The sequence below is a fragment of the Chiloscyllium plagiosum genome, unplaced genomic scaffold, assembly GCF_004010195.1.
Source record: "Chiloscyllium plagiosum isolate BGI_BamShark_2017 unplaced genomic scaffold, ASM401019v2 scaf_12100, whole genome shotgun sequence".
NCBI lineage: Eukaryota > Metazoa > Chordata > Chondrichthyes > Orectolobiformes > Hemiscylliidae > Chiloscyllium > Chiloscyllium plagiosum.
In genome coordinates, this window is record NW_025214928.1 from 2,951 (window position 1) to 19,362 (window position 16,412).

The 16,412-nt window shown below is 36.7% G+C and overlaps 1 protein-coding gene across 1 annotated transcript; it reads right to left on the reverse strand.

Annotated features, from left to right (window-relative positions):
• Positions 1–4,443: 4,443 nt before the first annotated feature.
• LOC122548081 (PH-interacting protein-like) lies at positions 4,444–16,026 on the reverse strand. Its single transcript, XM_043686647.1, has 6 exons — positions 15,593–16,026; positions 15,432–15,490; positions 15,318–15,347; positions 15,111–15,170; positions 4,789–4,939; positions 4,444–4,690 (listed from the first exon to the last, which is right to left on the reverse strand). Exons 1-6 carry the CDS (start codon positions 15,630–15,632, stop codon positions 4,455–4,457), a joined length of 576 nt encoding a protein of 191 aa, XP_043542582.1. The 5' UTR covers positions 15,633–16,026; the 3' UTR covers positions 4,444–4,454.
• Between the last annotated feature and the right edge of the window lie 386 nt (positions 16,027–16,412).

Genomic DNA, 16,412 nt, shown 5'->3' on the forward strand with positions numbered 1-16,412 from the left:
ATCCTAATGCTTCACTTCTATCTATAAAACTGAAGATCTCAACTTCACTAAATGAAAATACATTTAAGAAAATCTGCAAATTCTATTCAAATAACGCTGTTGAATGTGCACATTTTTAAAATATCCTATATTCGCTATCTATGTTTTACATCAGCATCACCATTTTTGGTCTGTCTGACTCTCTCTCACGCTGCCATTCCTAAATTAAAGCATTTTCAGCAACAATTGGAGCCATTTCAGCTCTGGAATTTACAGATCCTTGTACCTAATTTCAAAATAATATGAATAGGGCAAGCTCCCCAGGATACTGCCAACATTCTTGACCTTCTAGTCAAGAGTAATTTTCGAATAATTACCTACTATTCTCTTCTTAGTTTGCTTCTGATCACCCCCTTTCAATCTTTAAATAATTCCCACAGCATTTCTGTCTGTTTTCAAAAAGAGATCAAACCTGTGGATTATTTCAACCATCTCCTCTCATCGACAACAGGACAATTCTATCATCTGACTTAACTTCATCATATGGAATGCACAAAATTGCATATGTTCAATTTCATCATTTTAAAGGCCTCAATCAGATCATCTCTAGGTCTTGTATTCTTTTAGAGAAAAGAGCTCAAGGCTACTCAGTGTTTCCCAACAGTTAAAATTTCAGTTTTGTAATAATTCTCGTCAATTCTTTTCAGATTTTCTGTTGTGTTTCTATACCCTTTTCTGTCATATGGAGGCCAGAACTGTGGTCCAAACTAGATTCCACTGAAGTTAAACATAAGGTCTTGCTTTTGAATTGCATGCCTCCAAAAATGAGCCTCGTGTTTTGTTTATTTGGTATCTTTCTTTTGCACGTATATCTAATTTTGTTTTTAAAAGTTATCACTGCATCTGCACCCATCTCTTCTCTGATTTTGTCAATTACCGTAATTATGTGTTCTCCAGTTACCAACCTAACTAAAACTCTGAACATGTATTAAGTCTCCCTTATTCCAAACAAGTTTCCTGCTTCATTAGCCCCTCCATATCGCAAAGACACCTCTACATCTTATGCCTTTTATATTGTTCACCATTAATTCCCATTTTGTTACAGAATGGCTGCTGATTGAAAAAGAAATTGTCAGATATGCACTATTCAAAATCAAATTCAGATGTATCTGACACAGTTTTGGCACAGATAGGTCCCTAACCCAAGCTCTTCAGCAGAGAGGTAGGGGCAATACTACTCCACCATAAGAACTTCAAGATTTCTGGTTTCATACAACCTTTTATGCGATGAAATATCTCCTGACATCCGCTGAACACACCAAAAGGGCATTATTGCTCCCCCCATTAAAGTTCTTGAGTAATTAACATTTCTCTACCATATTAAGTCATTTAATCATCTTGAACTACTCATTTAGATCACTCATTAGTTCACTGTGGCCAAGGGAATGGCCGCCTAGTCTTGACCACCTTTCCCCATAATTTAACCCTTTTAAAACTACTTTCATTCTGATGAATCTGTGTAGCATCCCATTCAAGTGAAATTAATCCTTCCAGAGATTAAGTGCCAAGAAATGAATGCGATCTCTCAACAGGATCTAACCAGAGTTCTCAACTATTACGTGACATCCACTCCTTTGCATCCCAGCCCTCTATTAATTTTTTTTGCTCCAGCAGTTTCTGAAGAAAACTTTTATTTATTCGTTCATTGGATGTGGGTAACAGTGGAAGAATTGCAGTCACATCTCTTTGCAGAATTAACTTCCTACTTCTCACATCGTTCTGATGAATCAACGTTATCCAGCAATTTAATGATCTGTACGGTACAACTGCAACATTTAAAAGGCATCTGGATGGGTATATGAATAGGAAGGGTTTGGAGGGATATGGGCCGGGTGCTGGCAGGTGGGACTAGATTGGGTTGGGATATCTGGTCAGCATGGACGGGTTGGACCGAAGGGTCTGTTTCCATGCTGTACATCTCTATGATGTTCTTTGAATGGCATCCAAATTGTGGGGCAGTAACCTAACTGTGGTTGAACCAGTGCTGTATTCAAATTCATGGTTATTTATTGACCAATTATTCTATGGCTATTTATGTCTGTAAAGTCTTAAATGTTCTTGGCGTTTTTTTTCCAAATGGTTTTATCTCAACAACCATTCAGTACACAGATAACTAGAATCCCTTTGTCACTATTTATCATTATTGAGCAACTTTTATTGGTAGATACATGTCATTCCTACATGCCCTCAATGTTTAAACTCTAGTTCATGGCAGACCTGAACTTAACACATCTATACCTGCCACATAATATCACGTACAAGCTTCAAGACACTTTTCATGCCATTCAAAGCATCCTGGGACCCGGTGCACCACATTACTATGGTGTGGACCTCCCCACCAAAAACAATAATATATAATTTCCTTCTACTCTACCACTTAGACTAATCCAGAACAACTGATGCCCTGATAGTGCAGTGACCAGTAACGAAGAAAGAGGAAGAAGAAATCTCCTTAAAATTCAACAAATTGGAAAAGGCAGTGGTTTACTAAAAGTTAAACTAACAATGATTTTTAGCAAAATAAACACTTTGAGAGATGCTGTGCACAAACAGCAAAACTGGTGAAACACTTCTTTGTTGAAATCACTGATCAAGCTGTAGTAGAAGTTTTAGTCTATGCAAATATCAAAGTCTTTGATAATTATCTACGAAACAATTATGACTGCTTTAGTTTGATAGTTCATTCACCCAAGCAAGGAACAAAGAAAGTGAAAACAGGGGCTTTATCATATGCATATAACCTCAGAAATTTTCCTATGAAACTAATTATGAGCAATTTTATGACCAACTTTGGTATATATTTGGTCTTTTCTTAAAACAGGGTTTGTGGAAGGGGAAGGCAGGTGGAAAGAAGGAGTTCACACAGCCAACGTGATTCCTCCAATCTTTGATTTTACACAACCTATTAACAATTATAGATGTAATTTCCCATCATTTTAAAAGACACTCAGACTTATTGGGGTGATGCCACTGCAGGTTCAGGATGACTGCATGAACCAATTCTTTTGTTTCATCTTCTATATTTTGTTTCTTTACTCAGGCACTTAATCTTGATATCAATATATTGTTTAATTTTTTTTTCTAAAACATTTTTGAAACCTGTCTCTCACATGGCTGGTTTGATAATGTTCCCTAAGTACTTACTGCCCCTAACAATGTACAGACATAGCCATTCAACTTGAAGCACCATTAACACCACTAGTTAATCTTCATCAATACCTTAGGCCATGTTCAATTATAGACAAACATCTTCTGCCTCTCTATCACCTGGTGGCTAACCTTTGGTGCTGTTCTTTGCAGTAGAATCATAAAACAAACTTGGATCAGCACAAACTTACTTCTGCTCTACCTTAACTAAATTACAGAAATTTAAATTTGATACACCACAACTGCAACTTTTTAGCAAGTTCAAATATTTTACAAAAAGTGATATACCTTCTTGTGTTTCTCAGAAACATTGCTTGTGTGTTTCAAAGAATTACTTTAGAGGTGGAAAAAGAAATACTTCAGCCATACTTTACACAAATTTCTATAAACAGCAACAAGGTGAATAACTAGTTAAACTGTTTTTAATGGCTTTGGTTGAGTGAAGGTTGATGACAAGGACTCTGGGGATATACCTGCACTTCGCGAGAGTATCATGGGATATCTACTATCTGGTGGAACAGGCAAACAGGACTGGTGTTTAACATCTCACCTGAGGGGCTACACTGCTGATAATGCCATGCTCTTTACCACATTCAAACAACAGTTTGGGTGATAAGTTTAAAGTAATGGAGTGGAGCTTCCAACTAGCTTGACTTGTTCAACTTTTCTGATCATTGACCATTATCACTAAGCAGTTTCCAACCTTTATTTTCACCAAGTTTATTCAACAAAATTCACTGTTCACTGCCTATAGTTAAATTATCTTGTTCTATAATTTATTCCACTAATCAACATTAAAATTGGCATAATCCCAAAGTGTGTACTAAATTTCTTGACACAATCTCTAGAAATTAAAAGCGTACCAGTTTGTATTAAATTTCAGTTTCATGCATGCTGCCATGCAATGACTGTTCATTTGTATTATTTACATTCAGAGACTTTCCAAACCTCATCTTATTGCTTTGTCCCATTAATGGACAGAGAGTGTCCATTGATGTTAACACACAGTCCTCAAGAACCAGAATTCCAATTCTCAAGTTCACAATGCAATGTGGACAGTTATTACCCAATTTTAACTGGGTACTAACTGACAACACAAACCTTCTTATATTTCAGCATGAAATATTAATAAACTGACACCTCATTGAGTAACAGGTAGTGTCAATCACTTTAATACAAAAGTGTTTTTTCAGTCAGATAGCTCAATTCTACATTCAAATATATACTTTCAGGAAAATAGGTAAACCATACACTTCACCATATGACACCTAATGATGGAAAAACTTGAAGGCTACGCAATTGCACCAGTATTGCCAGCCCTCAGATAACTCAATGAAAAATGCAAAAGGCAGTGAGACCACTATCAAAATGAAACCGAACGCAACATAAATGTAAAAAAGCATACCTATATTAGGTGGGCTGCCATAATTGATTGGTGGCTCAGGGGGTCTTCCTCGATGCAATGCTGCAAGTGCTGATCCTTTCCATACCACATGCTTACAACCTGTTTTTATTTCAAATATTAACAGAAATCCGGAATCACTACAAAAGAAATCACCATGAAAGATGCATAATATTGCTTTGCTACTGAACTGTTCATACTTTTGTTTGTTCTAAGCATAGACTGTCTTCCAGCTCCCAGTAACGAATGAACCCCTGGAACGCTCTGTGGAGTCTCTTTTTCTAAGAGAGGTCCAAGTCGCTGACATATTTGAAGCAGATGATCTGGAGCTACGTGTCTATGAGTTTTCACCTTTTTAAAAAAAGAAAGAAAAATTGTTGTCAGAAATAAACATGAGAAGTTATTAGATACTAGGCTTCTTGCACTTTAAAAGACGACTTTTGCCGCAGTAATAATGGTTAAACTGTCAATGTTCACCATTATCATTCCTCTAAACGTAATGGTGATTCTGGAACACAGATAGGCACAGTTGATAACAAAAATCAGAAGTAGTTATCAATGATTCCACATTTCTTCACAGGGTATGCTATTGAAATCCGCACAGCCTACAATAAAAAGGTTCATTGAATTGTCAAGATCTTGCCCTTTAACGCTTAGAATCTTAATTCCTTACAAAACCCTTAAAAAACAATCTTGATGAATGAGGTAAAGCTGAATTGTTACTCCATGTTCAGACTATTTCTGAAAATCTCAAGGGTCTTAAAATGTGATTTTATTATTTGTTGAATATCAAATTTTTGAATTCTGATCAAAACTACATAATTAATAAAATACACAATTCCATTTTTGCTTTAATCCCAATTTTAAGTCCCAATCATCATTTATTTTTGCTCTTTGTACAATGATAATAAACTGAACGCTAATCAATCTATTTATTTCCTGATTTGGTCTGTGCATATACTTCAGGGTGCTCTTTATCCTGGACACCTGGAGATTCCCTGATTAATAGATGTTTACAGCTCAGAAAGAAGCCATTAGGGCCATTGCATCAGAGATGTGATTACACAAATCCTATTTTCCAGCTTTTGGCCTGTGAGGCTATGGCAATGTAAGTATTGCCCGAATACAGTTTAAATGCTACAAGGGTTTCTGAAACAAACACCCTTTCAGACAGTGAGTTCCAGGTTCCCACCATCCACCAAGTGAAAAGAATTTATCCTCAACTCTCCACTTAGCCTTCTACCTCTTAACTTGAATCTATGTCCCTGGTTATTGACCCGTATACTCATGGAGAACGTGCCTTCCTATCCATGTCCTTTGTCATCTATACACCACTAGCAGATCCTCTCTAAACCTTTGCTGCTTCAAAGAAAAGAAACCCAGCCTAGCCAATCTTTCCTCATTGCTCAGACCCTCCAGCCCAACCAGCATCAGCATTGTTTTCTCACTCTCGTATTCCAAGCCTCGGCTATTACAAGGCAAGTAAATCATTCTACCAGATTCAAATCGGTGTCAGGAATGAAAACATTTATGACAACTAACATCGGTATATCTTTGCAGACTATTTTCTTTGAGGTCAGCAGCAAGTACAGTCATTTCATTGTGACCATGAAATCTGGGCCTTTGCTCTTTATTTTAAAAAATCTGTTCACTTTTTTCTTTTCAATGTTTTTTCATTTAAAAAAATAAAGACAACATACCTTCATCTTACCAGGTACTGAGTCATATGTTCATGTATGCATACATTATATAATACATTTCTTTCCCTGCTCCTCCTTATTTAGGGCATGTACCAAGTAATATCTCCAGCTGACACACAATGCTGTCTAATATATCTAGTTATACACGAGTACTTGAGAACACAGTTATGGCCTTCATCAATCTTTTAAATAAAGTTTAGGGCACTACGACAGAGACCACATGAAAAACAACATCCAAACAAATCTGAATACCAAAGCATTTCTGGAGATCGTAATATTAAATCTTATTTTCATTGTTCCTCGGCTTAGAATACATTTTGGATACAAAACTTGGTGTTGAAGAAGAAAGCTGTAAATTAAAGACAAATGAACTGATCAGTTAGGCATAAAAATGCTGAATTGAAATCAATCCTGACAGTGTGCACCAATGCAGAGAAATGCAAACAAGGCAAGAAAATAAACATTAAACAGTGGAATAGTGAGAAGCATGGAGGAACCTAGGAGTCTTGGAATACAAATCCTCAAATCCCCAAAGGTAAAACATGCAGTTATCGTGGCCAAGGCGGCATACAGTATGTTTTTATTTACTGGCTAAGCACAGGATAAGGTGGTTATGCTAAAACTGTATACAGTATTGAGTCAGATCACAGCTACAGTATTGGTTACTACATTACAGAAAGGATGTGATTGCTTTAACGATGTTATAAATACAATTTACTAGGATGTTGCCAGGATCAGAGAATTTTAGCTCTGAGAAAGATTTGATAAGTTTAAGGTTCTTTTCTCTGAACCAGAGGAAGCCAAGAAAGATTTAACTGAGATGTGTACATAATTATGAAGATCCTCGACTAGGTAGATAGGAAAAACCTATTTTTTTCCCTTTGCAGAGCAGTCAATCACCAGTGGCACAGATTTAAATTAGCTGGCTGAAAGATTCAACAGAGAATTGAGAAACCTTTTCAACCAGAGAATGGTGGGTATCTTGAATTTACTGTCAGAAAGTTAGAGGCAGAAATCAAGTCACATTTAAAATACACCTGGATATATGTTTCTGCATTGCAGTAACCTCCAAGACTATAGACAGACAGCTGGAAAGTGGGATTAGGCCAAATACATTTTTCTCTTAGCATTGATATGATGGATAAAATGGTCACTTTCTGCCTGTTAGTTGTCTAAGTTTCTATTTGTGATACGTCAGGATTAATGCATTATGGGAAAGAAAAAAAATGATTTTTCTTCGACTGAAATCCAGAAGAATCAACTGATTTTTACTTTATTGGATAAACTGTAGATTAGGATCACCTCAGGATACATTGAAGGCAGAGTCCTTTGGCGTCACACATTGACAAGCAATGACAGTGAAGCAAAATAATCTCTGAATGGCATCAATGCAGGCTAACTATAACAAAGGTCCCAATATCCCTAACAAATGCTCAATTAAAATACTTCATTTACTGAAACAATCTACATATTACAATTTTTAAAAGCTTAAATCAAAGACATCATAGTCTTTTAAAGCACCCCTGAAGTGATTTTCTTTAATACACAGCAAATTCTTCAATACAAATAGAAAGCTCATGTCACAAGGTGATTCACTACATATGTTAAATATTGATCACAGAAAGTGGATTTGGCTTATGCCCACACCCAATCTCTAACAACAAAGATTCCTCGAAAGAGGACAGTAAATACATGAAGAAGATGGCATGGAGGAGATACAGAAAATTTAAGGTCAAGGCAAAGAGTTCTTGGAGATAAAAAAAAAGAAAAAGGAAATAGAACCAAGACAAAATGGAATTATGAAGCGAGCCGACTGGAGAAAGAAAAATGACAATTTGGAAAAATGAACAGTTGTGACAAGTCTATTAATCTATACATCCACATGTACATGGTTTATAACTGTAATAGGCAGAAGTCTTCAAAATAGAGAACAAAAATTTTTGTTTGGCTGCTTGAGCAAACAATGTTGTTAAGAGCTTCTACAATAATAATCATGCTTTATGAGGCTATTCTCCTTCTGGTTTGAAGCAACTACATATTTCTTTGCAGGAACAAAAAAAACCTAAACTGTTAGTATAAATTTAGAAATTGATCCAACACCACAAAATTATAATAGCCAGTAAGCATAACCTGATAAACAGCCATACAGAATGCTCTACAAATTATTTCTGTTCTGTGCACAACTAAAATGGACCAATTTCATGTTGATGGTCATCAGCCAAGCAACAGAATCTTTCAATATCCTCTGGTAGAGGCCCAAGTCAGATGGAGAGGTCTATCTCATCTGCACAACATCAGAAATCTGCAAACGTCTTGCTGATTGGGTGAGGAGCAAGATGGAAAGTTGGGCACTCCCGTGCAGAACTAAAATTGCAGTTCAGACTTAGAAAAGGGAGGAGGATGCAAATATGGCAGAAGTGGTACAATCCAGATTTCATTTGAGTTCCATCTAGCCCTACAAAAGGAATATCAAAACCACAGGTAATTTACTATAAAGGGCTGATTTGGCCATCTCTGCCTCATACCTTAAACGGACCATGCAGGCTCACTGTCATCCCAGTTGTATTGGGACAGAATCCTAATTTTATGTTTGATGATGTTGGTGACAGGTGGAGCAGGAACAAAGTCAGCACTTCAATCTTTGGCATACTTACCATAGGATATGGCCCAGAATAAAGAATTTCAAATGTACAACGCTGTCCCATACCACCTTCCTACTCTCAACAACCTGATGGGACAATAGAATCAATTACTACAGACACTCAAAATTGAATAACCCTTTTAGAACCACCAAGTTCATTTTGACTTGCACCAGAACAGCTGCAGGGCCTCCACAGCATCTACTGTTCTCCAGGACCCACAAAGGGAAAAATGGTCACTTAACTCAGGCACAGCACTTAACTTGGGCCAACTGTCTCAGTATCGTAACCCAGCAAAGGCCAACAAAACCAAAAGGTAAAATTTGTACAGATTTTTTTGAGAGAGGTCAATATGAATGTTTATGTCACAAACTATGTTTATTTGATAGCTTATTTTGCTGCCTAATGAATTTGCTGTCAAGTGAATTTATAACAGACGAATAAGATGTTCATTATAACAAGCAAAGAAAATAGCTCTGCACTACCCCAAAATGTAAACATTTCAAAATTGCTTTTTTAAAAAAACTAAACTTTTTTTCCAAGCAACATTGATGGAAAAGTACAGAACAATTACAAACAGTTAAATAATATTTTCTGCTATTGGAATACAGACTTGCTACGATAATAGAAAAATTGAAAAGACACAAGCACATGGGACACTAAGATTGTAATCAATGGCACAGGAGTTTTTTTTAAAAACTATAGGAGCATATGATTTTAAATTTGAGAAAATAAATACTGGAAAATGATTTCCATATGTCATTAGCAGGCGGTAGAAATTAGGAGAGGAATCTTGATGAGGCAATGGGGGTTTTGCCTGCTAACTGAAAAGCTGATAAGACATCTGCAATGCCTCTTTTTCAGGAAGGCTCAGAAAACCACTGTAGCAAGACAACCATTGGGCCGACATTTGGACCAACACCCCAGGAGCAGAAAACGTGTTTACCGAGATCTCCAGGCACAGCGTCACAGAAATTGATGATGGGTATTCCCATCCAAAACTACATTGCCTGGTCTAACTAAATGCCCTTCCCATCTCCAAGTTCACCAAATATGTATGAAGAAGGTACCGTCTTAGCACTTTGTATTGAAAATATGAAAGTGGAGATAAATTAAGAATTATTTCCATACAAAAGATAGTAATATGCACCATACTTAAAATTACTGTACTGAATGGACAAAAAATGAAAAGGACATAGAGTAAGTAGATTTAAATAGATACCCATGTAGCTTATTCTGTCTTAAATTTATACAATTTTAAAACTTGCTTACTCTGCATCACTTGAGTTCTTACATCTGCTGTGCAGATTTAAAAATATATTCTGAGAAATTCACCATTAAAACACTTTAATTAGCCATGAGAAGAAGAACGTTATTTTATGATTTTTGTGATGCATCATTTTATATTAATACTTGGCCTAAGGCAAAAAGGTCCTGTAACTTAGCTGTATCAGCACATCTCTGATATCTTGCAAAAAACATGCCAGTTAAAGTCCCCAACAAACTGCATTTGCACATCAATACTACATTTTTAAGTATGTTGTTTGTCTTTTCAAAAAAAAATTCTACTTATATATGTTGCAAGCAAGGATGTGTAATTGTAGAGATGCAACTTCCACGAATGGTTTTATCACACTTAATAAGCACTTGTTAGTTAATCTATTCACTCATGCTATAAATAATAGGCTTCTACTGGAGAATACATAACATACATGCGTATAGAGTTTTTGTTAAAATTAAAATCATAGTTCCATATTGTGATAACTGAAGAAAATTCAAATTTTGATTTCTAAAGCACAAAAACACTTAAAATGTGATCATGCATTTTATGAAATTAGTTCTAAAAGAAAGGAGACCCCCAAAAATACAGACCATTATCAACGGTAAATTCTCAAGCAATGCTCCATTATGAAGCTCAAATATGTATTGGCTCAAAATTAACTAAAAGCATACTTCAGTTACGCAATCAAAAGGAAGTAAAAAGGGATATGTGCTATGACGGTAAAATTTAATCTTGCAGATTTTGCACCAACCTGGAATAAATTAGAGGTAGACTTCAAGTTAAAAAGAATGCACAATGCTTCAGTCACATTTTAAATTTAAAAAGGACACAAAAACTATCCAAAACAAATTTGAAATTCAGTTATTTATGCCATAGCACAAGTTAACTCTCCTTAGTTCACATTTGATTACATATCACATATCTATTAGTGAGTTCAGATTGTAGCATTATGTCACAATAAAACAAATAGGCAGAAGTTTCACCATTCAAAAGTATTCATAATTGAGCTCCAGCTAGAAATACTAAGCACTTTTGTTAGTCTCTCCCAAGAATAATGAGCAATGAAAAAGGATTAAGAGAAATTTAGGCTTTGTTTTATCCTTAGAAGGTTGTTCCCAAGATGCATTCCCATGATGGTGTACAAGATTATGATACGCAAAACAGAAACCCAGGAATTTGCCTTAAAATTGAGAAAGTGGAACAAGATGATGCAGACATTTTTAAAAGAAGTATCAAAGTAGTGTTTCTTCAGTGTGTATAGACTGCTGTAAAGTTATTTAAAAATAGATGGAAATATGGCCAAATGAAAAGCATTTTCAAACAATTCAGTAATTTCCTGAAGGTTCAGTCAAGAAACAATGTTGCTGGTATCCACAAAAATCTCCATAAACTTAACTACCCTCTCCTCCAGAAGAATGAACTAAAACAAATGTAGACAGAAGGCACTCGGAGAATTTTTTAAACAACATGCTTTGCTATTTTATTGTGCACTGCTGAAAATCTGCTGCAGGAAAAGCACAGCAGGTCAGGCAGCATCCAAGGAGCAGGACAATCGACGTTTCGGGCATGAGCCCTTCTTCAGGAAGGGCTTCAGATTCCTGAAGAAGGGCTCATGCCCGAAACGTCAATTCTCCTGCTCCTTGGATGCTGCCTGACCTGCTGCGCTTTTCCAGCAACACATTTTCAACTCTGATCTCCAGCATCTGCTGTCCTCACTTTCCCTCCTATTTTATTATGCATTTTATTACTAAAAAATATGATTGCAAAACATTACACATTTGAAAATGTTAATCAATTAGAAAAATGCAACATTTTATGTTTTTCCATTGTCTGTAGAACTGCATATATTCTTTTAACATTAGATTGTCAATAAATCCCTCCAAACTTCTGTAAAGTTAAAGAATCTTATATTTAAATTGGTCAGGGAATGTTTGTGTACTTTCCCACTTAGGGAAAAGAATATAGGGGTTTGAAGCTTACAAGTGTTTGATCTGACAGAAATGTTTGAATCATAGAATCCCTAGCGTGGAAGCAGGCCATTCGGCCCATGAAGTACACAGCGACCATTCGAAATAGCACGCACCCATATCAACCCCTACTCTGTCCCTGCAACCCTGCAATGTTGTGTTACAAACTTTCAACAAACTTCCTTAAAAAGCCTATAATCAAATTTGATTTCAAATCTGTTTTTGGCCAAAGAAAATACCAGCAATGCTTCTACAGCAGCTTAATTTGCCAAAGTTTTATTGAAAAAAATGGTTGAACGCATTATTGTAAAGACTGAATAAATTCAAAAATTGGATAAAGAATATTTTCTGAAATAAGAAGATTTAAGCATTTAGCATCCTGCAAATTATCTACCAGCAACCACTGAAGGGGATGATTTGTCACTGCAAGAAACTGACATCCAGAATGCAAGTCCCTTCTGAAATCATCAGTTTACAGAATACAGAGATCTCATTTTGTTGAGCATGTGCACCTGGAAACACTTCCTGAATATAAAAGCAAAATGGGACAAATGCCCAAAGCATTACAGTGTTCAGTATAAATTTGAACACTGTACTAATCACATTTATTTATGTTTCAAAAATACTACAAAATTTCAATGCTGATTTTTAACAGACATTTATTTGGTTTTCTTAGAATTTAAATCAGAGAAACATCTATGATTGTACCTGTAAGAGGCAACTGGTGTAGATACATATGCACACAAAGTTTAGCTAACTAATATCCATTTCACCACAAAGTTCTGACTGGCTGTTTTGGAGAGGGGATGAGTTGAGAAGGGCGAAGTTCTATTTTTATCAAAAGTAACATTCTCAAGAGGATTATTTCACTTCCAATCCAAATTTAGCAATGGGGAAAATATACAAAAGAATTGTATATATTCATAAAAAAATACCTGCCAAATTTTTTATAAAAGGAATATAGTCATACAATAGACCTCAATCCAATCACTTTATAATTCCAAACTAAACTAGACCCACCTGCCTGCTCCTGGCCCTTTTCCCTCCCAACCTTTCCTTTTCATGTATCTATCCAAATGTCTTTTAAGCAGTGTAATCGTACCCACATCCACCATTTTTTAAGGAAATTCATTCCACTTGCAAACACCCTCTGTGTAAAACATTTGCCTCTTATGTCTTGTATAAATCTCTCTCCTCTCACCTTGACAATGTGCCCCATAGTCTTGAAATCCCCCATCCTAGGAAAAAAGACAACCATTAACTCTACCTAAACCTCTCATTATTTTATGAACTTCAATCAGATCGCCTCTCAATGTACTATGCTTCAGTGAAAACTGTCACAGTCTATCCAGCCTTTCTTTATAACTTAAACTTTCCATACCCAAAAACATCTCTTCTGAACCCTCTCCAACTTTATAATATCCTCCTCCAACTGATAACCAGAACTGGACATAGTATTTCAAAAGAGGCCTCATCAATGTCCTGTACAACCTCAATATGACTTCCCAACTCTGAATAAATAGAGTTGTCTTCAGGTAGACTGTATCTTCAAGCCTTGTATAGGGAGACCACACATCAAAGATTACATTTTTCAACATACAATTTTGTCTAGTCTTAAGAAAAGAATCTGCAACATTTTCAGTGATTTGGCCAGTACCTTGATAAACAATTGCGCAGAATTTATGCTAAAAGAAATAGGCACTGAACTTCACAAAAGTTGGATTATATGTGCACTGCTCTTTTGGCAGATGCCTAGAGTCTTGTTGCAACAGACTAACTTAGCAATGTCCTGAAAATCTGGCAAAACAAAAACTTAAAATAATCTCAATTTTAGCCTTAATTAAATTATTTATCCATTATTTGAAAAAGGTATGAGTGTGCAAAACAAATATGTATTTTTAAGTTAAAAATGCTATGCCACAGATTTTTTTTCAGATATGCATGTTCTTTCCTCCCTCTCCCACCCAAATCCACACTCCAATCAATTACACAAGTACGTTTTCAATTTTCTACCACTTATGAATAAAAAAAATTCACCATAGTTTTCAAATAGTTTTGCACAGCTCAGTTTCTGGTATGGTATTTTATGGTTCAGAATTCTGAAGTATTAACTTGCAATTTTTTTGTATTCATATTGAAAAAACTGGTTGATATATCTAAACATATTCTTAAAATTACTGAACTTCATCCATACCACAGCAATACTTACGACAATTATTATAAAGTATAATTCACAAAATTATGCATCCTATTGCTGATCTAAAAGCATTTCATACAATGTCAGGTATGTATTCTTAATCACGTTTGTTTTGTTTTATTTTCAACGAAACTGGAAAATTTCCCATCAACCGAAACTCTAGTTCATCTTTTTTTAAGTTACTTTAACTATGTGATCATTCTTTTAAAAACAAAACATATCCCTGAGACTGCCTTTTTCAAGATGGAACAAACTCGCTGCTACAAAAAAAACTAATTGCTGTAAAATCTGATGTCGTTTTGATTTTCTGTGTGTGTTTATGTGCAGATCTGTAAATGAACTAGAGAAGCTTTCAGACCAATCAGCGTTGCCAAGCTGCATTAGTGCTAGGAATATATATAGAGAGAGAGAGAGCGCAAGTCAAAGCGCCTCCCTGCACACTGCTGCTTTCTCACCACACTGAGCGCTCGAGTCACTCAGGCAGCCCTGCTCCTGCACAATAATCATGACGTATCTTTATTTCCACTATACTTAAAACTACATATTTTTTCTGATAATCAGAATTTTAATCCAAATCTTCTAATACATTCCTAATCATCTGCCACTCACTACTGGCTGTTCTTTTTTCTTCCTAAAGCGCGATTTTGTGGGGGCTAATCCGGTTTTCCTAGTAAAATTTTTGCGGGAGATTCAATTTTTCCTCTCTAAAAGTTTTCTCAGTGATATGAATCTCTCACCAAATTTTCGTAGGTCCTGGGATGCTCCTTGCCCTTCCAGTCTATTCGTTTCGGCAGCAGCTGGAAAAAATAAAACATGGTTACAATCCCCCAAATCCTCCCAAAATCCTCGCCACGCATCTTTCCTTAAAATATCAAAAGGCGATAGTTTGAAATTAGAATCAAAAGTCCTCTGCAGAGTTAGAATGCGAACTGAATGCAGCCTACCTGCTTCTCCTCCACTTCGCGTATCAGGACCTGAAAGAGCACAGAAAACCCGTTTATTGTACATCAAAATCAGCCACAAGACAGTATTAAACCCCAAAATGTAGATTTACTCACCTCGGTCGCCTTCTGACAGGGTCCCGATGCCAAAAATCTGGCTATTAGGAAGTACAATTCTATTAAAATAATAAGACAGTGTTCAGTCATCAGATGCCTGATGGTGGCTGTAAATTTAAAAATAACCCACATAATCCTTTCTGCTTCATGTGCTTACTCACCAGATTCCAACTCATAGATTTGTTTAGTATCAGCAGGCATGTTTGGGGGTGATTTTTTAGTGTTAAACGGTGAGAGATCCGATGTAATCAGCTAGTTCTGTGCGTGAGTGTTTACTCTCCAGGAAGACTCTCCTCCATTCACCCACATAGAGAGGAGCCGACTCCTCCAGCAGAGCGACTCCTTCCGCACCAAAAACAGAGTTCCCCGCCCGACAACAAGCACACACACACAGAGCAGAGAGAGAGAGACAAAATCCAACACCCACATTTGCAAATGCAAGAAAATAAAATGAAAGGCGGGCGTGAAATCTTGCGTGAGATCTGTGGCACGCGTGTCAGCGCAGGGAGGTGAAGCTTTAGGGTTTTCGATTTTTTTTGTGTGTGGCGGTGGTTGTCGCTTTTTTTTTGTGAAGCGGATGGATCTGACGCATGGTTTGGGTTCGGGAGGAGGAGGGGGGTTAGGGTGAGCTGACATTACGCACAGTTACAGGAATGAGCGCAGCTACAATGTAGCGAGGGCAGGGGAAGGAAATGTAGCGAGCGAGGCAGAGGGATACCGCGCGCGCTCCGGGACCCAACCCAGCCCTTCCGTCCCCTCTCGCTCTCAAGGCGTCCACCCTCCACCGCCTTTGAAATACAATGTCCCCCCCCCAACAACAAAATTAACAAGAGGGCAGAAACCTCCCCCTTCGAGCAGTCTTGTTCGAAACCGAAAGAAGAAGGTCTGGAGGAGGAGACAGTAGAGGAAAAAAAAAGAGGAAGGGGGGAAGAGAGAGAAAAAGAAAGAAACCACCAGAGCATGCTTGTATTTTTCCCCCCT